General features: G+C 45.3%; 1 protein-coding gene across 3 annotated transcripts in view; it reads right to left on the bottom strand.

The window, feature by feature from the left end:
• The window catches only part of LOC144144634 (carboxypeptidase D-like), a 41,982-nt gene that overhangs the window by 10,990 nt on the left and 8,421 nt on the right, over window positions 1-22,571 (bottom strand). For all 3 annotated transcript variants that reach the window (XM_077676155.1, XM_077676156.1, XM_077676157.1), the window contains exons 3-19: window positions 21,406-21,575; window positions 18,960-19,053; window positions 17,846-18,053; window positions 16,522-16,713; window positions 15,570-15,856; window positions 13,371-13,473; window positions 12,162-12,304; window positions 11,335-11,501; window positions 10,065-10,329; window positions 9,351-9,453; window positions 8,603-8,864; window positions 8,044-8,212; window positions 6,070-6,178; window positions 5,134-5,277; window positions 1,401-1,581; window positions 1,113-1,311; window positions 406-535 (exon numbers count right to left, since the gene is read on the bottom strand). In XM_077676155.1, coding sequence (XP_077532281.1) covers window positions 406-535; window positions 1,113-1,311; window positions 1,401-1,581; window positions 5,134-5,277; window positions 6,070-6,178; window positions 8,044-8,212; window positions 8,603-8,864; window positions 9,351-9,453; window positions 10,065-10,329; window positions 11,335-11,501; window positions 12,162-12,304; window positions 13,371-13,473; window positions 15,570-15,856; window positions 16,522-16,713; window positions 17,846-18,053; window positions 18,960-19,053; window positions 21,406-21,575 — 2,926 coding nt within the window. The remainder of the gene's footprint in view (window positions 1-405; window positions 536-1,112; window positions 1,312-1,400; window positions 1,582-5,133; window positions 5,278-6,069; window positions 6,179-8,043; window positions 8,213-8,602; window positions 8,865-9,350; window positions 9,454-10,064; window positions 10,330-11,334; window positions 11,502-12,161; window positions 12,305-13,370; window positions 13,474-15,569; window positions 15,857-16,521; window positions 16,714-17,845; window positions 18,054-18,959; window positions 19,054-21,405; window positions 21,576-22,571) is intronic.

Here is a 22,571-nt window from a genome sequence, read left to right as displayed (position 1 = left end):
AAAGTGCACAGCAGATGCGTACTTGTAGTGCTAACCTATAAGAATAACTTGGGTGTAGTAGTTTGAGAGGAAGCTTGAACCAACATAAAGAGGCATGGGAAGCAACATGAGACAAGTGTCGCACTTACACATAGAAAATGAGCAACATGAATTAGAGGGAAAACTCACTCCAAATGACATCGGGTGAAAGAAAAAGAATTATGTAACACATGAGATCCTTGGGAAAACCAACAAAGAAGTGAACCATAACAAATGATAAAATGGATTGTGCTTGGTGTGAAAAGAGGCTGCAGCAAAGCAAAGGATGTCTCGTGCTATCACGGGGCAGGAGTCATGTACTGGACTATCAATGACAGTAAATTAACGACTAATAATAATGACACAGTGTGTACATAACCCACTCACCGTCGAACATGTAAAACAGGCCAGGGTTGCCAGCAGTAGACTCGTTTGCATCGCATTTTCCAATAGAAGAGTTGGTGACAGCATCAGGATCAAGCATCGGCACAATGTGAATTCGCGTAGAGGCCATAATCTGCAACAGATCCACACCCAGACTTGCTGCTATACTCGCTCATCGGTGACGAAATATTTTCATGCTTCTGTTTTGGGATTTGTGTACTTACTCAGGCTACATACTCATGGCCTCTGTTAACAAGGAAAAAATTATTTTTTGAAGAAAATCTAAGAAATAAGCAATCTGACAGTTCTAATGTGCTCACATGCAGCCCATCAACAAAGATTGGCACCACACACATAAACGCTATACTTCAAGCTAGTTCCAGAGACAGCAGACACCGAAAAAAATTGCTTCACTGACACTGTTCACACGATAACTTTTTTTTACTATTTATCTATCAACATTTTCGTAACTATTTACGAATGAAAAATTCTATTTTAGATGCAAACATTGTGAATACATCTCGGGGGCCCTGCTGTAGAGTTCACAAGCTACTCCAGTCGGCCCCAGCTTTCCCACTGTGCTCACTGAGTGTGAACTTGATATCACAGTGCATCACAACCCTGCCCTGTGCTCCTTTAATTAGAGAGTCAGTCCAGGCAATGGTGGACATGCAGGACAGCTACGCAAGGCAGGAGCAGGCACGCCGTACCTGTGTGACGAGGGAGTTGTGGCGGTAGCGGGTGGCCAGGGTGTGTGCCAAGTGGAGGAGCGTCTCGGTGGCCGCCAGCTGGGCGCCCCCGGCCAGGCCCGCCTGCAGCCGCACCTCGGGGACACCCGGCCGGTGCACCCGCGGGGTGGCGCCCAGCACCAGGGCAGGCAGGTCCCGCCCGCCCGCACTGCTGCCCAGGCTGTGGGGCGAGGGGAGAGGGAGACAGACCCACCTCTTCCTCCTTCCTTCCCGCAGTAAGGGGGGGGAGGAGGAGGCAGAAAAGCTCACCTGTAGAGGTAGGTGGTGTTGGGGTGCTTGCGGGCAATGTCCCTGAGCAGCTGCAGGGCCTCGGGGTAGCCGTGGTAGCGGTGCTCGTACAGGTCTGGCTCCAGCACCAGCACCACCCGGCTCTCCTCGCCCGCTGACACCGTCAGCCGCTCCACCTTCATCTCAAACTGGGACGCAGACGCTGCAGGGGGGCGGGACAGGAGTCAGCCACGCGCCCACGCGCGCGCTCGGCGGTTACTGCTTGTCATGCCACTACGGCAGCAGCAGGCAGCTCTACACTACCACTCAAAGCAGCAGGCAGGCCACTAATGTTCACAAGGGGCCTCTGGTCGACAGGGGTCAAGCCACACGAGGCACTACTACAGTGGAAAACAACAAACAGGCACAGCACTGCCACAAGCTCAGCTCGAGAAGCGTCGTTCACAAGAGAAAAGTACGCAAAACTCGATTGCCCCAGCTCCCCTACTTCCTCCCACTTGTGCTGGGTACGATGCACACATTCTTTGCTATGCGGGCAACGCTCGGGAAATGTTACTCGGCCCGTGACTGGCCACTATAATAGGCTGAAACTACGGTATTGCTGAAGTGAGCATTTGGCAGTGCAGGTGCCAGAAAAGAGTCAGAAATAATTTACTGGCACAGTCAGGATGCAATTTTTTTAGCGATACTCAAAAGCTACAAAACAAGCCCCTGGGTATCTCGCAGTGGGCATGAATGAGCAGTGAAACTCTTTTTTTTTTTAACTGATACAACATTCACCATAAGTACAGTAGATTCTTTTCAAGACTAACTTCACGACGACAAATTCTCATACATGCCAAGCAGATGCTTTTGCTTTGCTGTAACATAATGATGCAAAAAACATTGGTTAAACATAGGATGATGAAAAATATTCCCAGATGTTTTGACTTTGATTTTAACAGAGGTTAATTGCAACATAAAAAAAAAAAGCTTTGCAGTTTTACTGTTACAAATGTGATAGAAACAGCTTTCCAGTTTGACAGGAGGTCTATGAATAATGCATTTCGATGATAAGAGTAACTTGTATGTGACCCCCCACGTTTGAAAATTTCGATTCATGGATGTAAATAGTGCCATGGCATAGGTGAATGTGCAAAGTGAAAAGACCCCATCACGTAATTATAAACAATCCAACCAATTACGTAACCTTTACAGACCTGAATAGTGAAAGTTGAGCACTTAGATGTTCTTTTTTTTTTCATGTCATGTATCAATTTAACATACTGTGTGTAGCTCACCTGAGCCAGCATCATGCCAAGATACATGCAACGCCGTTTCATGCATATACAAGACATGCATGCCACTTTGCGCATGTGACAGTCAAATTCCTAAATGCATGAATTAAACTGCACAGCACTACATTGCTGCCAAGCAGCACTACGACTAGTCACACAGACAGTGATTACACACAGACTGCAATGTAGATTTCACTTACTTTCAACACCACCACCAGTGCTGCGTGTTTTGAAAGATGAAGCACCAATTTTTTAAGAATTGACACTTGGAAACTTGCTTGCCACACTTTCTGCCTAAGTTGCCTTGAGTGTGGGTATGTGCACTTGCGTATTATTAAACGTTAAAATAAACCATGCGGTCCCAACTAGCTGAAACCATTCTGGTTTATTAATTATAAATCAACTTGTGTAAGGATATATCAATGCTGCTAAAAAAATGCCATGATTTTCGACGCATTAGTTTGCACGTTTACTGCAAAAAAAGTTGAGCTAATGAACTGAACTATCATGCATAGAAATATAGCAATTGAGAGGGAGATGCCATTTTAATATGTTAAAACCATTAGTGGCTATGCTTACAATGTGTTGAGCGGCTAAGTTTATGTAACAGCGCAACAGTGAGGGGGGGGGAACGTTTCTTAGCTTTTTCAGTGAGTGTTTATGGAAAGACAAGCCATGGCTTCAACAGTATCGGCTAGCTGTAATGGAATGATAAATATTTAAATTCAATTATCGTGGACACGCGAAAACGATCGAGTTGCGCCATGTCACAGCCTTCACAAATGAAAATTTCGAGGAAAGAAAACGCGACTTATACGGTAACGTGGGTGTAGTGTCCTTGAGAAGGAATAGATGACAGTGAGCATGCAGACGTGCAGATGAACACAGGTGCATATCTACAAAACCTATGGTTTATTTCTAGAGAAATAAATTAGACTGATGCCACAATGAAGCCGCGATCACACGGGGAGCTGCTGCTATGATAAAGAGGACTGAAGACACGCGCACACAGCCGCTAAAACCACGAATAGAGTCCATTCTCTCGACTGGGGCGCTTGCGGTCCACAAAAAATGCAGACCTGGAGAACTGAAAAAACACAAAAGGGCACACCCTGCTCTTGCAAATGCGCATATGAACTGCTAGGGACACAAGAAGTAATGACAGGTGAAAAAGGAGACAATCAACAGCACCACAACTGCCATTGAACTTAGTGTCGTCATTCAACCCTGCTCAAAGGGCCTATTCGTAGGCCAACTCTGTTTGCAGACTTCCAAGACTACGTAGCACAGCCCATATTGTATACAAGGGTGTGTCGAATATTACACGCCTGTTCCCCTTCCTGCTTCACCACAAGGACCTGTCTTTCGGCCGTGAAATTACGCAGAAAAAGCTGACACGTTGACCATCCAGTCTGCTTTAGTACATGCCAGGTTTGTAGTGGCATAGTGAAATGTGCTACCATTTCCCACTTCAACTCGATACACCACGCACACTTAAATGTGACACTGAGTTGTACTCTGCAGTCTGACAGTGAATTCCCTTGGTCGATCCGGCGGGGGGCAATCAAATCCACCAAAGATCAGCAAAATCAAACGAGGAGCGAGCGAATCGAAATCAACTAGCCAAACACAGTCGGCTTCAACCAGGATCTGAAGTTTTTCTCCAAGGCAAGGTAAAACAATACTGTGGAACCTGAGTAACCCACCAAGTGAGAAAAAAAAAAAAACAATTTGCCTCAAGTCGACCAGTTGAATTCACCGTAGGTTCTACAGAACACTTCATGCATTTCAAACAAATTAGAGAAGTGTCAATGTGACGCTAACCGTACCCTTGAACTCTGCAGTACTAAATTCAAAGTAGCCCCAAAACTTTTAAAGCTATTCAATGTAGTATAACTTTTTATTTTAAGGCTAGGGTTTAACTAATGCTAGGGAACACACTACTAGGATAAGAGAGAGCTGACGCAAGTCAACATTAACCATTTACCCCATACAGCATGGTGGCTGATTGCACAAACGACGAAAAATGCACCACAGCTCCTGCTTAGGATGCGCAAAGTAAAAAATAAATGGAAGCAAAGAAACAAAAGAGGCTTTGCTACACACTCTCTTCAACCCACGACCCACCACTTGCTCTGTCCTGTGTGTGGTATCCCTAACCACGCCCCATTCTTGACTAGCACAAACTTAGTGCTCTTATTTGGACATTAATAGAGAAGCATTATTCCATCGGCAAAGTTGTCTAGATGGAATGCTGTAGTGTGAGAACGCAGCAGTGCCAGCGTCGGAACATGACACACTTGCTTCTAAACGCTCTACTGCGGCACAAAATTGGTGTATCACCCTCACTCCCATTTTTGCCTTTTCAGTACCCAGGGCAAGTTGTACGTGTGAAAATACTGTGGTTAGATTTGATACCCGGAATTCCAACATGGTTTGGAGTTTGTAGAGCAAGAGAACAACAGTACAGCGCCTACCTGTGAGCACCACCTTCCCAGGAGGTACGGCGATGCAGAAAGCACCGCTGGGATCTGTCTCGATAGGACGCTTGCTTGCATGGACACCAACAGTTGCTTTGGACAGCGTGGTACCGTACTCGTCGGTAACAGTGCCGTGGACACCTTGAAGGCAAGAGAAAGAAGAAAGAGCAGGCCGTGCTGATACCAAATTTACATGGTTTCATTGAAAAACAATTCACAAGAGCAAACGCAAACTCGAAACACCACTCATTTGAAGCACGTTTTTGCAGCATTTTGAGAGGCAAGTATTTTCAGTATCTTAAAGAAGCAAATTTCAAAAAGGAAATGAAACAGAACAACAAGTGCACATATTTACGTATAGTTTTTGATGCTTCAAACATCGTTATGCACATGCGTCCCCTGAAAATGGCCTTGAAAATTGTTCTGAACGTAGAAACATTCCTATGCCACTACAAACGTTCGGTGCATGCAGAGTGTAGCCATACCTAATTGGTTTAAAGAAGCTCCACTAGCAATGTACCCTACCTTTTTTCTGTTAAGTTGAAAGTTACAACGTACTATTCCAATTACTCTAGCCACAAAAGCTCCTACACAGAGTCTCCGTTCAGTTAAAGATAGGATGCAATGCTCAAAGCTGTTTCCACCCTAGCATGGTCACAGTCCAACCTTTAAGTGTAGCTTACATTAAAATGATTTCAAATCATCCTCACAAAAATCTGAAGACGTTTTCTATTATGTGTAGATTTTTCTTCATGTCACTACATGGTGAAAACATGCCTCAGAACCTAGGTAATTAAAAAGGACCAAGGTAAGAAAACAAGCGCAATTTGCCAAGATAACTGTGCATGAAAATCAAATGCAATCGAGGCGTGCTCCTCCCACAGACTGTTCAAAGAGGAAGAACAGCAGACACCCAGAGAGAAACAGTCCTACTTGTCTTTGCAGCCTCCAAAAACTCCAGAAGCGGGTGCAGCGAGTTCATCCACATCTGGGGAATTTCCTTCCTGGCAGGGAAGTCGCAGCAGTCCAGGTGCACAGATGCCTGCACAAGTGCACACGCGGTATGCTTGTTCACACTCGCGTACACACACAGAATACTACAAACGCATAAAAAATTATGCTGCCATTCAGCAGGTTCCCTCCTGACAAAACGTGCCTGGCTGTCTTGAGGCAAAGGGAAAAAATGCATATAGAGGCAGTCAAGAGGGGACACTGCTCTTACAACAACTTCCTTTAATTTGTAAGTAAACGCTGCGAAACTTGTCAGTCTTGCTGCTTTTTCTCCCCTTATTTCAAATATGCCATTATTTTTTGAGTCAGTCAATTAGTTCCCGAGGTAAAGATAATTAGCCATTTTTGGAGGAACAATAAACAAAACAGTATTAGTCATAAAACTGTAATCTCTATATTTTCCAATACTGTGAACCCTGGTGAATGCAATAAGACAGTCCGTTTTTTGATGCATCACTTGTATCATCATTTTACAGTTGATTAAACTTTGGTGGCACCAGTGGCAGGGAACCATTTCAAATGACCATTTCAGACACCAAGGTTTAATGAGATGTAAAATTACTTCCAAGCAATTCATCAAAAAACTGCTTGTTTTACTGCATTCACCGGGGTTCACAGTATTAAAAAATATAGAGATTACAGTTTTATGACCAACACTGTTTTGTCTATTGTTCTTCCAAAAATGGCTAATTATCTCTAATTACCTTGGAAACTAATCGACTGACTCAAAAAATAATGGCATATTTGAAATAAGGGTAGAAAAAGCAGCAAGACTGACAAGTTTCACAGCGCTTACTTAAAAAGAAGTGGTAAACACTTTAGTGTAGCAGTAGAAAACGTGACAACTTGGTCGCAACCTGTTAAAAAGCAAATAGTTGTGATGCAAAGCATGCATTGGCGAGTTTCAGAGCAGTAATGGGCATTTCTTGCAGTATGTTGCCACCATCCAAAATACTGTGGCCCATGACTGTGGCCCATGACCTCATGAGGTCATGAGCATTGTGGCCCACGACCTCACAGTTAGCAATAAAATACTTCTAGAACTGAACTGCTATGCCAAATGCACACGGCAAAAGTAAACTTGCATTCCGATAACCATTTTTGATAACCATCTACAACAGAACTCGACAAAACAGTCATGCTGGCTGTAACATCCTGACGCTTAAAAGCATTACGGTGGATCCCTTGGGGTCTGCAAAAGCGGTTGTAACAATCTACGAAGCCTTCACGAGAACTACATCTGTTAACAGTGATGAAAAATGGTGCCTTCCCCACATAGCTGTTACATTCTTATGGATTTTCTGTACAGCAAGCCTTATCAACTTTTTGTGCAATAAAACCAGGGGCACAAAAAAGGCAGGCAAAAAGCTGATAGTACACGCACAATTTCACCTGGAAAAAAAAAAATTACTCTGAAAGCACCCCACATGCCAACATCTCATCCAGCACTCACCAAAAAGTCCCCCATTGCTTTTACAAACCCAGAAGTCCCCGGCACATTCATGTTTGAGAACTGCTGCACAAGGCTTTCCCTAATTGCCAAATGATTGAATCAGCAATCCAACTTTATCACCATCATCAGCTGGTTTAAGTCCACTGCAACACAAAGGCCTTTCCCATGTTGCTCCAGCCGTTTCCATGTTGCAATGCCCTGGTCCATTCTTTGCCTCCGAATTTCTTGATTTCGTCCCTCTATCGAGTTAGTGGTCTCCCTCTACGTCTACGCTTACTTTGTTTGCCTAAAAAAGCACCTCTTCAAACCTGCACGGACAGCTCCAGAGAAACCTACAGCGAAAGCATCGCAGAGATGTCATCCCGTACAGCTGATGAGTGCACTTTCGCGGCTCTGGTGTGACACACACTCCTCGTGGCATGCTCGTCAGAGTGCCAGCTCACCATGAGGGTTCCGTGTGTGTCATAGGCGTAGGGGAGTAGCGAGCCATCCTGGACGGGCTTCAGCGCCTTGGTGCACTTGGACGGTTCCAGTGTCTTGCGGAAGCCCGCCACCAGGCCATCCATGGTCAGGTTGTCCATCAGGCCACTGTTGGTCTCGTTCAGCGCAACCCTGCATGCCGCAACAGCCCGCCGTCACTCGCTGGCACTGGCTGTGAGGCTGGCGACTGGCCTTGTACCGCAATTTTATCAGTTTTGGAAGAAGCATGCACTGAGCATTTTTGCACTTTGGCTTTCTTCTTTAGCTTATCATGAAAGAAGGAGCTTCAGGCAAAAAAAAGGAAAAAAAAAAGAAAAAGAAACAGATTCTTGTTGGCACACAAAGCCATTCTAATTGCAATGTTGCTGTGCACCCTGCTCAAACTAGTTTCTGACAACTCAGACAAAAAATATACAACCCCCATGACTGTGAGGCACTGTTAATGCATCAGTGTTGCCAATAGCTCATCACCAAAGCCCCATACCACCAGAAAAAAGAAAGAAGGAAAGGAGAAAAACCCACCTGACACCCAGGCCCCCCGTGTCGAGCAGGAGGCCAGCCACGTAGCGCGAGACATTGAGGCCCTCCTTGACGGCCTCCACGATGGCAAACTGGCCCTTGAACTCGGGCCCAAAGTTGTCCTCCATGTCGCCGTCTTCCGGGAGGGGCGAGTCGCAGACGCCCTCCTCGAGGTGGCTGAAGCCCGCCCGGTCCACCGAGGGCACAATGTGCACCACCACCTTCTGCAGAAGGTCCATGATGCGCTGGGACCGCAGCCGGTACCCTGCGGCACATGCACACCCCCGTCAGGAAGTTGCCAGCAACTAAGGGCAACTAAGTACAGTGGTCCTTAGTACAGTACAGTACAGTACAACTAAGCACAATTATTCATTCTTTTTTGTAGCCTTTCATTTCGTTCTTCAACAATCCTCTACCTCAACTTTCTTCCTTCAACAACGTAACAGGAGTGGCATCATGAGACAATTCCCTGCCTCCTCCAGGTCTGTTCATCATCATCATCACCATCACCAGTGTGTTTGTGTCCACTGCGGGACAAAGGCCCCTCCCAAGGTTTTCCAGCAACTTCTACTGTTAGTTGTCGAGTCCACTCTTTGTGCCCAAATTTTCCAACTTCAGCCCTCCATCAAATCCTCAGCCCAGCCAGTGTCCACTTTTGGACCGAAGGCTACCACCCCTGTTAGTGTAATCGAACCACTCACAACGATGAGCACCTGCCAGAAGAAGGCACAGCATGCTAGCTGCAGCTTACCGGTAACCAGATGTCTTGCCAAGCGGATCAACATCTCCCTTCCTGCCGGGCGTGCACCATTAAGGCCTCCAATGAGGACCACCTCGGGTTTCATCTGTTTACCCTGCGGACATTAGAAGGAAGAGAATGCCGTAAAGTAGGTGCGGTTACACTGTCGCATCCATGGCTCATTTTCCTCAACAAAAGGGAATCTTTTATCTCATTGATTAAGGTGTGCGAAAAGTTCCAAGAAGGGAGGCATTTCTAGGCTCCGCCTGAGATCACAACAAAAAGTTCCCACGTTAATGTAGTTCTTCTAAGCCATGGTGGCGAAACAGGAAGTTATTTGTGCTGCAAAGCTAATGAATCCCTGCCACTGCACCACATGAATCATTACACTCTCTTTACTGTGAGATGCCAAATTTTAACAGGGATGTTACCTGTGTAAAAAGGAAGCAAGCAAAGCACAGAAGCAAGGCAGAGAGACAATATTACAAAGACATTTGCCACAGTTTGTGATGCCATAAGCAGTAGTATTGCAAAGGATTTCCACCTGCAGCACTTGTCTCTACATTTTTCCACGAAGTATACAATGCCTGTCACTGAAACTCGCACGTAGTGTGCTTTTGTGCTGAGGAGCATGAGTGAACATTTGTATACTTTTGAAAGAATAGCACGACATGGCAAGAAGCGAATCTTGAAACAGCAACAAGAATGCTGAGCTGCAGGCCTTACTGGTGCCGTGATGCGCAGAAACTGGAGAGCGGTTTCGCCGGGCGCTCCGAAGCTGTCCTTGACCTCCACGATTTCAGAGTAGTTCTGACGCAGCTGCATCAGCAGGTTGGTGAGTTCGTTAGCACCCAGGTACTTGGGTTCCCCATTTTCGCCAATGAGGAAGTCGTGCTCCCTCGACCACTTGGCGTAGCGGCGATTCACCGTGAAGTTCACCCAGGTCGCGTTTCCTTCGTTCACAGTCACTCGCTGTATGGGCAGCGGGAAACTGCAGGGCAGAACATAAGAGGCACAAACTTGTCAGAGCACACTTACTGCTCTAGGCAGGCTCTGCCACCCATTTCTTTCCTGGTGAAATTTCTCAATTCACAAAACGCTTCTTTTCCCCGACATTTTTCGATACAACGCATCGGACATATAGTATTGCTGTACAACCTGCTACATTTTGTATGAATTTCAGTACTCAGGAGAGCTATTTTTCAAAACTGCCCCACCGGCATCACAGCCTTGAGTTCACCGCAGTAGTATGCATTACCTGGTGACCCACCATATGCTTTACGCCATTAAAATAATCGTGTACATCAGTGGCCTTCAAGTGTAAATCTGTAAGGGTCCGCCTGACAGATTCATACAGCTACAAAGAGAAGATTGATCTCAACGATCTCAAACTGCTTAACACAACTGCAACACAATCTTTCTTTTTCGCACACTCAAGGTGACGCTTGTTCGCTGTTCCATACAACTTCCGTGTGCATTTGACCTTTTCGCGCAGCAGGTTTGAGGTCATGTGAAAAAGCTAATGCAAGAGAGGCCAATGTTCCAAGAAACCACAGTGACACGCACACCTTGCAGCAGAGCCAAATTTTTGTGTCATTGCAGCGTCTGTCACAAAAAGAAATGGAAGGGCAAGGACTAAAAACAAAAATGAAGGCCTATATATTTATTGGAAGACTACTCTTGGGCGTCCACCTGAGTACAACAGCCTTGCATAGCAAACAAGAAACATTACTGGCTGCCAGGCACTATGGGGAACAATCTGTGTACTTTCCAAGCATTGAAATTATTTTTTTTTTACTTTTGCCAGTGGCACATTGCCTTGCCCCTTTTAAAACAATGAGTATGACTGAGTTGTGCTAAAGCTTGGTGCGCTTGCTCAGTGTGTTCTATGTCACACTACAGTACTTAATTTCAGTCTACAGCGGAGCACACCCAGCACACAGCAGCGCACGGCACCAAAGAGTCCTACGGAGAGCAAGGCAGGCAGGCGACCCACCCATCCACGTATGCTTTGACGGAGTAGGTTGCAGGCATGAGCAGGCGCCAGAAGTCTCCGTCCACGGCCGAGTGAACGTCGTGCTGAATGCCGAGAACATGGATGGTCGAATTGGCCACTGCCAGGCCATTCTCATCGGTCACAAACCCTTTCACGCCCTGGTGAACCTGAAAGGCATACCACTATCAGTACATACTCTTTTCTTCTTCTTTTTTTTTTCTAGGTGCACATCTTTTTAAAGGTGCACAAAGGACTCCTCTGGACAGCCACAAACTAGTACAGCAATGAGGAATGAATTACCAAAGTGCTTCCAACTAAACAGATTCAACAGATTCACTGTGCTGCAACTACTGCACAATTCTCAGATAACTTGCCCTTCTCTTCTTGGGAAAGGGGGTACATGTATTTCCCATTTTTGCAAACACTTTCAACAATTTCTTGGTTCCTTACTAAAATGACGGGTCACCACAAAGTTTTCTCCAGCTTTGCTCCTGCTTTTGTGTTTTTACAAGCTATTTTACGTTTTGCATATGTATGTATATATATGTACATTTATGTATACACGTATATACGTAGGCATATATACACAAACACACATGCACACGCCTGCACGCAAACGCACATATGAAGTAACAAAATTATATTACAGGTTACATGTTTCAAAAATGAACTAAGCAGTCTGCCCTTCATGGTACTCGAGATTTGCCCTCCATTCAAAGATTTCTCTCTGCTCCTCCTTTCCAACCCCATCAGGCGACCATACCACAAAATACGGTCAACATTTACTCAACACGTCACAAACTATGCCCACAGTTCCACCGACGTACCTTTTCCATGAACGACACCAGGGAGTGCTTGTGGTCATTCCAGAACTTCGGCAGCTCCGAGGCGGGTGGGTACTTGTAACAGCCCATTTCAATGGTCAGCTCGTAACTGTTGCTGTGCAGGTAGTTGAAGTCCTGCATGCCACCTGCAAGCACAGGGACACCACCGGGGGAGCGTGCAGGGCTTGGCAAAACGCAACAAAGTCCATGCAGCAGCAGCATTGTCATGGTGTTGAACTCGTGAAAATATACATTGCACAAAATGTACAAAAACACCACTTTAGTCGGGAATTGTAATCAGAGTGCTTGGACTTCTTTTAAATTGCTTCTAGTGTGGGACAAAAGGATTAGAAATATTTTGCTAGATGCTCAGGTTCAGTTATTGGGAGGAGGAGGGAATGTAGCTCAACCCCATGTAACTCATTTGATTTAAGAACCAATTTTTATCCTGCTCCAAGCAAAACAATTTGTCACACTTTACCCGATACCCTAAAAATTTTAGATAAAAAGAAGATATGTGATATCTTGGTTTTTTTTCACAGATAATGTCAATGAACCATCGACTGTAGCCCTCACCAGCAATGGTGGCATTTTGGGCAACAAATGGTGCGAGGCGAGAAAATTAGACAGGTCACAAAGGGAGCAGCCACAATGTGGTTTGCGGCAAGAATCACACCTTTACTCAGAGCTAGCCAATATGGCAAACAATGTAGAAAATTGAAAATAATGTGCAAAGACAAGACACAACAGCATGTATTGTAGTAGTACTGTGAAAAGCAATGAGCCTGATCAGTTTAACACGAAGGAAGGTTACAAGAAGCCTAGTGGGAACAGCAGTGAAAACAGTGCTGCGATGTTATCTCCTTCACTCATCCTAGTCTTTTGAGCCTGTTTCATTTTCTGTCATGCTTCACCAACCCACCTAAGCTTCGTGTTAACAAATGGGGTAACTTGGCACAACAGACACTAAATCCGGGCCTACGATGCATCTTGCTTCACCAACTAACAGCTACCAATCCGCTAGCACGGCACCTTGTTCTAAAGTGACCACCATAGCCGACAGATGCAGTGCAGTTTGAGCATGAGGTCTTCAGTTTTCCTATCTGTGGCGTTATTACAGACCCGCAAAAAAAATTTGTAAAAGCCATAATAGCGTTGGCCCCGGATTAAACAACGAGGTATATCTCATCCCAATATGAAATCGCTGCTCACCATAAACGTTGTACCAGGCAGCACCATTTGTGATTCCATCCTTGAACGCGTCATCCATGGGGCCCTTGGGGCACGGCTTCCCAAGGCTCATAGTGGGGTGAGCCTGGAAAACAGCAAATGGAAAAAAACAACATTAAAACGCAGCCTCAGAATGTCCGAGAATATCGAAGACTGGAAAAAAAATATTTAGGATTTTTTAGGACATAGCACACTGCACGAAATGGGGAATTTCATTAATGATATACATGACTGCCAGCAGAAGAAACCCACCAGCTAAGCAGCAAGCTTTGAATACAAGCATGTCATGCACTCACACCACAAGGCAGGCTGATAGATGGTGCATTTATTATTGGGCATGTGCGAATAACGATGTTTACATATACATACCGTAGTTTCAAACCAAAAGACAAAAAGTAGCCAGCCCACACACAATGCAATGAGAACTAAAGTGGCCACCTGTTTTCACTGCGACACACACAACAGTCAATGAACCTCACAGACAGACGCAAAGGAAGTCTCGAGACTCCAGTTGGGGGTCTAGAAAAATGCTTCGCATGTGATGCACTGACAGTAGTGGTGCAAGGCAAGATTTTTTCAGCACTAGCTCCAATCTGGGTTCTGATGCACAGCACCATGACTGCCGTCATCAATAACTGCCACCACTGACACGCTAATGAGGTGCGACCCCCTGTGGGCTCATCAAGCACGTGCGATGAGGAGAAACTTTCCGTGCAGAGTTGCTTTTTTTTTTTGTTCACAAACCATGAACACCATTTCTCTCTTCCTTTTTTTTTCACTGTTGGGTTATTTGGCTGTTGCAAGAAAACAGCTCCACAACTCGTGCACCAAAACCGAAACTATGACAGCGTGGTTGCCTGTCACCCATGTCCTCTTTTTCTCCCTCCATCTATGTGGTGTGTGCTGTGCATACCAAAGGTGCATTACATGTAACCAACCTCAATACCAGCTCTTTCAGCATTTGGTTGCATGCAGGAATCTGCATGCCTTACTGGCCATCAAAATTTCGCGCCTCTTGCTCCCCTGCACAATGAACACCTAAGTAGCCTTCTCAAACAGTCAAACACAGCTAAAATGAGTTGTTTGCGAAATGCCCACCACACAGATTGCCCACCAATTGCCATCGGAAAGTGAAATGCACTACCAACACCCAAGCCAGGGCATGAATCACACCTGTTATCTACTTCTATGTTTCCCCTTCGGTCCAGCACAGCCTGACATTCAGAATGCAAGAGCGTCATCGGCATACACAAGATAAAGCCCCAAGAATAAAACTGCAGCCACGGCAAAAGATAAGGGATAGTGCCACTGATAGGATGTTTTCTGTCTTGACGTGGTCACAGGGATTTCATACGGTCTTCAAATGTCTCTGAACAGTGGTTGGGGTGTGTGTGGCTGACTTCATTTAGCTCGTGCTTGAAGACAAAGCACTAATGCATAAAATAGACGCAAAGCCCATACTGTGCAATCATGTAGCTGATATTATGAAAGCAGGCGTAGACTTTCCTCGCACAGAAAACACATTCCAGAAAAGCATCATTTGCTTATGGGGAAGAAAGCAGCCTACCCTTCACTATTCTTTACTGCTGAATACATACTTCAAAATTTTCAAACACTGAAACTCCAGTGAATGTGTATATCGAACAATGTATTATTCAATTGAATATTCAAGAAAAATGAGTGGATGTTCGTATAATTAAACATCAAAGTGCTTTCATACTGCAAAGACACAGTAAGCACACTGGGATGGAAGAAAAATGCACCTGCTCATAGTCTGTACATGAAAATACAGCATAGCAAGTTATCTCATGTTACCCTACATACAGGCTTCCACCACGGCCTTGCAATGTGGCAGATGTGAAAACACTCCAAACGTTTCTCATGTTCTAACAGTCACTCATCCAACTCAGCCACTTTTGCGCTACCCTCTCCTCCATCATCCCCACTCTGTCTCCTCTTCCTTCCGTCCCCATGATGATGATTGGGTCTTTAACACGGCGCCCCCTTTTGGCACTCTCTGCTTGTGTTGTCGTTGCCACCGCACCACCCTGGCTCTTTCAACAGTTTGAAAACGGCGTTTGCTACTGCATTTGATTCCCAGAGCCCAAACACAGGGGCACTCGTGATTTCTAAGCAACAGTCCAGCAAAACTCCCTGAGCCGGCACGCCGAGGAGACCCACCTTGGCGTAGGTGCGTGCCAGGTACCGGAAGAGGGCGTCGTCCGGCGTGGCACTGTAGATGCGCTCAACGTTCTCCTTGTTGCCGTCGTAGGGGTAGTTGGCCACCAGGGCCCCGCCATGCAGGCTGGCCGACAGCACCACGGGCCGGGCCAGCACAAAGTTCATCATGGCCACCGTCTCGGGCTCCCGGGGGTCGTTCTTCTGCTTGGGCAGGTACTGGTCCGGGAAGTTGCGGTTCAGGTCCACCTTGTGCGCGTTGTACCGGCCCACCACTGAACTGTAGTCCTCTGCGGGGGGGGGGGGGGGAGGCATTATGGCAACGTCACCTCTGTTCTTTTCTGTCCGAGGGGAAACCTGAAATTGTCAGTTCTCTTAAATTTGAACCGCTTTCATAGGCACATTAAAAAAACTAAACCAAAATATGTGCAGTGCAAAAGGGGAGGCAACAAGGCTTTGTATTCAATTGCTTTGTATTCAACATGTGTAGTGCTATAGATTTTCTGAGAGCAGGACTGCAACGCTTGCAGCCTCATTTTGCCCCCATAACAAGCAAAGCTCAAATTTTTCAGAAATCATAAAATAGCTGTAGCAGATTAAGTTGTCGCATAAGGAAGCTGACTAGGATCTCCTCTTTTTCAACCTAAATTAGAGATTAGTGGTTGTTACATCAATCTAACATTGCTACAACATTAAAATATACGACTCAAGTTTAGGATTTATTCTTGTTGTCCCTCAAACTCTACTCCTACAAAACGTGCTTTTATTGTAACCTTAGGGAGCATAGTTGCCCTTTTAATGTGAGTCTGTGAATAACCCCGAGTCATGCAGACAAAGAAAAACAACTTCTCTGGACCTTCAAGCATTTCTCACAACCATTCCTTCTCTCCTCTTTCTTTGTTATGAACAAGAGGAGCCCTGCATGCTGCCAGTGAGCCAAAAGCACTGCTCTTACTCTCTTCCGCCCTTTCGTAGCCATCGGGGTTCATGGAGGGCATGAGGTAGATGCGGGTGGTGTTCACGAGTGTCGTCAGCCGCACCGACTTGCCGTACTGCTGACAGAGAAGCTGCGCCAGCAGCAGGACAGCTTCGCGGCCCACCACCTCGTTGCCGTGAATATTGGCAACGTACTTGAACTCCGGTTCGCCTGCAAGGGGGGCAAAGGCAGGGAAAGGAGAGAGAACGTTGTCAGCTTTATAATCACCACCCTCCACGGCCTGTGCAGGGCAAGACAAAAACTTTTTTTCAATAATCACGACCTGTTTGTTTTGAGGCGAAGCTTTCAGCCTCTCCCCGATGTCATCTGTAGTCCACCCAAAATGCACTGGAGGAAAGCCAACTTTCTGTGGCGATGGTGGTGGTGATGATGATAGTGGGTGAAGTGAAAAATTCAGATGCTTTTCGTAGTTGGAATTGAACCTGGGTCCCTCGGATTATGAAAGCGACGTCTATCCAAATGCACCACCCCAGCGGACCCACACCACACCGCCTTACCATACACGTAAGGTAGGACTCGCGTTATCACCACACTAATCATCATAAATAAATAGGGTCCGCTCACTTCTTGGTTGGTTCATTTGGTATTGGACTTGATATTAAAAAGCTTCGCATTCCCCCATCGTTGTTATTTCGACAGAGGGGTGGTTGATTACTACTATCTCTCTCAGCCATTCCTTACTCACTAATGCTCGATTTTTGTCCTTCTGTTTAGGTTTGTGCCTCCTACTATTTCTTGACATATCCTTCAGCATCCTTTTTTTGTTATCCTCAGTGGAGCAGCTATCATCTTTCCATTTGATTCGACCTGAAATATACTTTAGTCAGGTTTGCTTTTGAATACTAATCACATTCGTCGACAGAGTTGAGTTTCATACCTCCCAACTGTTGTGCTGTTTTAAAATGCACAAACACACAGATTTCTCACATAAACCAAAAACCACTTTAACCATAAGCTCACAAGCTACAAGTCTTACAAAAACACAGTTTAGTAAATGCATACGATTTGTGGCTCTTATAACCAGCAAAGCACTCGTAATTTTCTTAATCTTCAGGCAATGCAGTACCCAAAACTGCAACGCACTGTTCAGAGGTGCTAAACGCTCCCTGAGACTTCATTTGATTCCCAACCCCAGGTAAATGCAGCACTGAAAAAGGTCTTCAAACGCAAGGCGAGCTGCAAGCAACCACAAGCGGTTACAGGAGGTGGCCAGAGAAATTAGAGCTCCTGGTAAAACTAACAAGGAAGCACTGCAAAATCAGGGCTACCAAACAGCACTGACCTGGTTCGTGCTTCCCAGGGTTGTCGCTGATTTCGAGAAAGTAGAGGTCCCTGTTTTCCACAGACTTGCCGATGCTGAAGAGCCGAGTGATGTTGGGACACCTGTGGGTGACGTTCTTGAGCACCTCGACCATTTCCTCGTGGCTGTGGTGCTTGAACACAGGCTTGGAGAAAAACACGAAGTCCGAGTCCAGGGGCGCATGTTCGGGCTGGAATGCACGTTATCCAACATGTGACGAGCTTGCACATTTTCACATGCAACCAGCAGGAAGCGTTCGCTCAGCTCATTACCTCTAAAAATTCCTAGTAATACTACAATTCAGCTGCGAAAATAATAACACACTGACTCAGCAGCATGCACAAACACTGCGGTACAGTAATACCTCGTTACAAGAGGCACTCAAGGGAACCAAAAAACGTCTCTTCTAACCAAGGTCTCTGTATGCAATGTTGCTAACATGGCGAACACAGGAAAACCAACCAAACCGCTTTCACTCAAATGTCTCTTATAAGCAAGTGTCTCTTATAACCAAGTGTCTCTAGTAATGAGGTTTTACTGTATAAAGAAGTGTACATTCCCAGAACTGAAACTGTTGAACACCTTTGTCACTTGCACGATTAGGCTTGATGCATCTCAACAATTTTTTTTATTTTTATTTTTCAAACTAACCACTTTTCTTTAAATTCAGCAGTGCAACTAGTAATGCTTAAACAGTGTCATTGTTAAACAGTAGGCAAAATGTGTCATTTGCACATTGTTTTTTCATACACAAAACTCATTCAAAACAAGTGAAACCTTTCATACTTAAAATTGTTATAGCAGTTATGGAGCCCAAACAACAAAAATAAAGCACTATGAGAGCTTTCAGCTCTTGAAATTGCACTAAATTTAACAGTCAAAAACATGCCGCATATAGCAGTCAGGAATGCCACAAGTTGCACCGAGCCAACAATGTTGCTTCACAAAAGAAGCGCCCACTTCTAAAAAATTCTGGTATATCCGCAACCATAACTTCGTAAAAATTGTGCTCAGGGCTAGCTGAAATGCTCTTTCTTGTCAGCACGCCTATAAGGCATCGGCATGCTCAGTGTCAGGCCATGCGAGAGTCACTCACGGGTTTGGTAGACGGGAGTGGCATGAGGACGACGTCCACCCAGGTGGCAGCGCCTGTCATGACTGTAATGTTATGCCTCACAGCGCTCTCATACCTGCACACAAGTGGAAACACACGCACACGCATTGGTCAGTCTGTGCATTGCAGTATTTTTGGAAAACCAGACTGAACAGCAAAGTTTTGTCTGTCCCATATGATCGCATGCCCCTTCTCCAATTCTTAGCCCCATTGTCCCTAGGCATTCGATTCCCCCACCAACGGCTTGGATTCCCTCTTTTCTCTGCAGCACTCCATCTGCCATAGTTTCAGATGTACACAGGGGGATATAAAGAAATATGGACAACTGAACACCCAGCCTCTGATACATGTGGTGTCACCCGGGTGTCAGGGTTCGAAGGCTCTGTGCATGCGCTGGTCTTCAACACATGTGGGAGTACGGCCCACAGTTACATCTGAATCCTGCACAGTGGAACGACACTATATTTATTCAGTTGTGCGCTTCAACACCAATTTTCTTAGTTACGCGTTTCAACACCACTGCAAGATGAGCAGGAAGAAAGTTGTGTGCGGCGTGCCCAACCTTCCGCACCTGACAAGGTCCACTGCGGTTGCATTGCTTACAGATAGGACTGGCTTGTCGTTATCAATAAGAGCTGACATGCTGATACACATTTGACGTTTGAACAATACGTTTGCCGTGACGCATGCTGCGGGCCGGAATTTTCTTGGCAGCGCAGAATTGTCAAAAGGCGCGACTAAATACATAGGTATGCTGTGTCACTGCATTGAGCAGGCATTTAGATTTGGCAAGAGGCTGTATTCCAAGCACCCTGAGAAACCCACGCATGCACAGAATTTCGAAATCCGGCAGCCAGATAGCACAGAATGCATTGCATACTGTGCACTCTATCATTTGCATTTCTTTGTATTTTTCCTGTACTTCATCAGCCCTGTAGCCCTCCTCCCCCTATACGACCCCCGAATTTTTAGGAGCTGTTACTTATTTATTACAGTGCCTTTTTTTAAGCGATTTTGTGGTACCTGTTTCTGTACATGCAGAAGGAAATATTGCAGATGCATTTTTTATTTGCTTCCTAATTTTTTTTATTAATTAGTCTGATAATATGTCAAGAGAAAAAAATTGCACAATCTGCCAGCCTGCAAAACGTTTACATAAATAGGGCCTGAAGCAAAAACCTGATCATAACAATTCCTCTCTCCATTTACGAGGTAAAATTTATGGCAAATTGCTAAAGATTGAGGACCTAAGGGACAATTACAGCTTCTGAAATTTCTTCAGTACTGGTGATCCGCCCTTAATTAAGCTACTCTCGTGGATTTCACTCTCCTCTTCCCACCCTTTTGGGTTTCTATGTGCCAGAACCATGTATTTGTAGTCCTAAACTTTGTCCTTCCCTAAAGCTGTGAGAATATGGAGACAAAGTGGCTCACTAAGAGACTGCACAAGCTGCTGAAGTTTGTTAGCATTTTAATTAAGAGAGCAAGGTGCTAGTATTTCAGAAAGTGAAGACGGCCATGCAATGACTGTTATTTGGAGGGGGAAAAAAAAGTTCACCAGAAGACAAAACACACAAAAAAAATATTACCCAAAATTTGCCCTCTCATGTGCCGGTGCAACTGCTATCCGCCTAAAACTCCGTTCATGCTTGTAAGCATGGCTCAATCCAACTTCCCCTCGATAGCCATCAACACAACCTGCAGTTGGGCAATCCTCCCACAGACGCTGGCCATATCCCACTCCACCTCGTGTACTTAGCCATGCTTAATGCATTTTCATGCACACTCACTTCCTGCGTGTGCAGAGATAGTGTGCACACACTGTAATTTTACCAGCCCGAAAGAGGCAAAGAAACACATTCTACACATCCCCAAGCTAAATACTGTATAAAAATAATTATAAATAATGATATTTGAAACTGCCAAATTACAATCACCATCACCTTAGTTACGGGTTCGCACCCTGCTGCCTCTCAGTTTGCAGCACTTAACTGGAATAAATGTTGTGCGCCTGTAGTACAACAGAAATGTTGTGTGCCTGTAGTACAACAGATCAGCAAGAAAAAGAAGAACCAGTAGCAAAAAACTAAAAGCCAATCGCTACAATAACAGCATGCAAGGCAAAGGAGCAAAGTGAACAATGACAAGGGCTACACCACAGTACAAAGAAAAAAAAAAGAAGTCCTCTGCAACAGGAACCACAGAATGCTTGGAGAATGTGTAGGAATTTCAAACACGGTGAATTAATGTCATGCAGCAGCTCAAAAAGAGTGACATCCCATTCAGTTGGACTTATCACAGGGCAGCTACACAAAGAAGCAGTCGAAAATCTGTTTAAATCCTTCTGGTTTAAAAGAAGAAAAAAAAAAAACGACGAAGAAATGCCAGCCAATAAAATTAGTCCCCCTGAGTGGGTGGTGGAACGCACCCTGGACTGGAGACTTGGAGGGCGTAGTTTCCCGGAGTCAGCAGCCTCCAGAACTCCCCCCGTTCTGTGGTGGTGATGTTGTGCCCGTTCCCTACCACCAGGATGGTGGCGCTGGCGATCGGGTTGCCCGTGCCGTACTCCTTCACCACTCCTTTCACACCCATGTGAACCTGGCACGGGGGGAAGGAGGGAGGAAACGCATAAGCCCAGGAGAACGTCTCGCTTTGCGAACCAAGTTCCTACTGGTTGGCAGCATCGCAAATACTGAATGTATCAGTTCTAGTTCAGTTCACACAGGTCCACAACTTCAGCCTCTGATGAGGAACGAAAATCAATGGCTATGAGCTGCACTGTAGTAGTAGAGGGCCCCCAGTAAATCCAATACCCAAGAAGATCTTTTACTGGACCTCTAGCATCACACACACACGGTCATTCTTGTTTTTTGCCTCCCCCAGAAAAACAGCTGCTTGACACCTGGTTTTCAGCCATGGACCTCTGCGCGTTGTGAAGCAAGACGCACTAGCCACAGTGCCGTGATGGCTCGTTATAGTAAATAGCAATACCCACTAAACACTGCCTGTTTAATGCTGCCACAACTGGGAATCAAACCCATGATGACATTTGTGTTCCAGTGCAACACAGCAGTTGATTTAACACTGTAATGATATTTAATTTCCCACTAACATTTGTAGAGTGCATGCTCACACAAGCCACACTTCCAAAATACATGCACAAAGGGCCGCTAGCACACAACACTTCACAGTGCACACATCAGACTACCTGAATTAGCAACTTTAATAGACCTTTCTTGTGTTTTTTTGCATGAGGCTGTAAGCTTAGCGAAAAACAGATGGAGTAAAGGTATAACCTTAATGCACCTGGAGACTGTTCTGATAGCATGTCAAATCATCAAGCATGATCGCATCATCGAGCATGCCTACCAATCTTTAACTCACAAACTGGGGCAAATTTGAGTTCTTATTAATTCATAATAATTTATCAATTAATAATAACTGTCATCAAAATGCTCAAACAAGTTACAATAAACTGCAACCTTCAACAACTTTATGGGCAGGCTATACATATATATACATATACATATATTTCTACATGCCACCTAAACTTTTAAGGGAACTTCAAGGAGACCTATCCCAGTTCGAAAAAAA

The sequence above is a fragment of the Haemaphysalis longicornis genome, unplaced genomic scaffold, assembly GCF_048455015.1.
Source record: "Haemaphysalis longicornis isolate Haplotype H1 unplaced genomic scaffold, Haemaphysalis longicornis Haplotype H1 scaffold_7, whole genome shotgun sequence".
Taxonomy (NCBI): domain Eukaryota; kingdom Metazoa; phylum Arthropoda; class Arachnida; order Ixodida; family Ixodidae; genus Haemaphysalis; species Haemaphysalis longicornis.
This window is presented reverse-complemented; position numbering and strand designations above follow the sequence as displayed.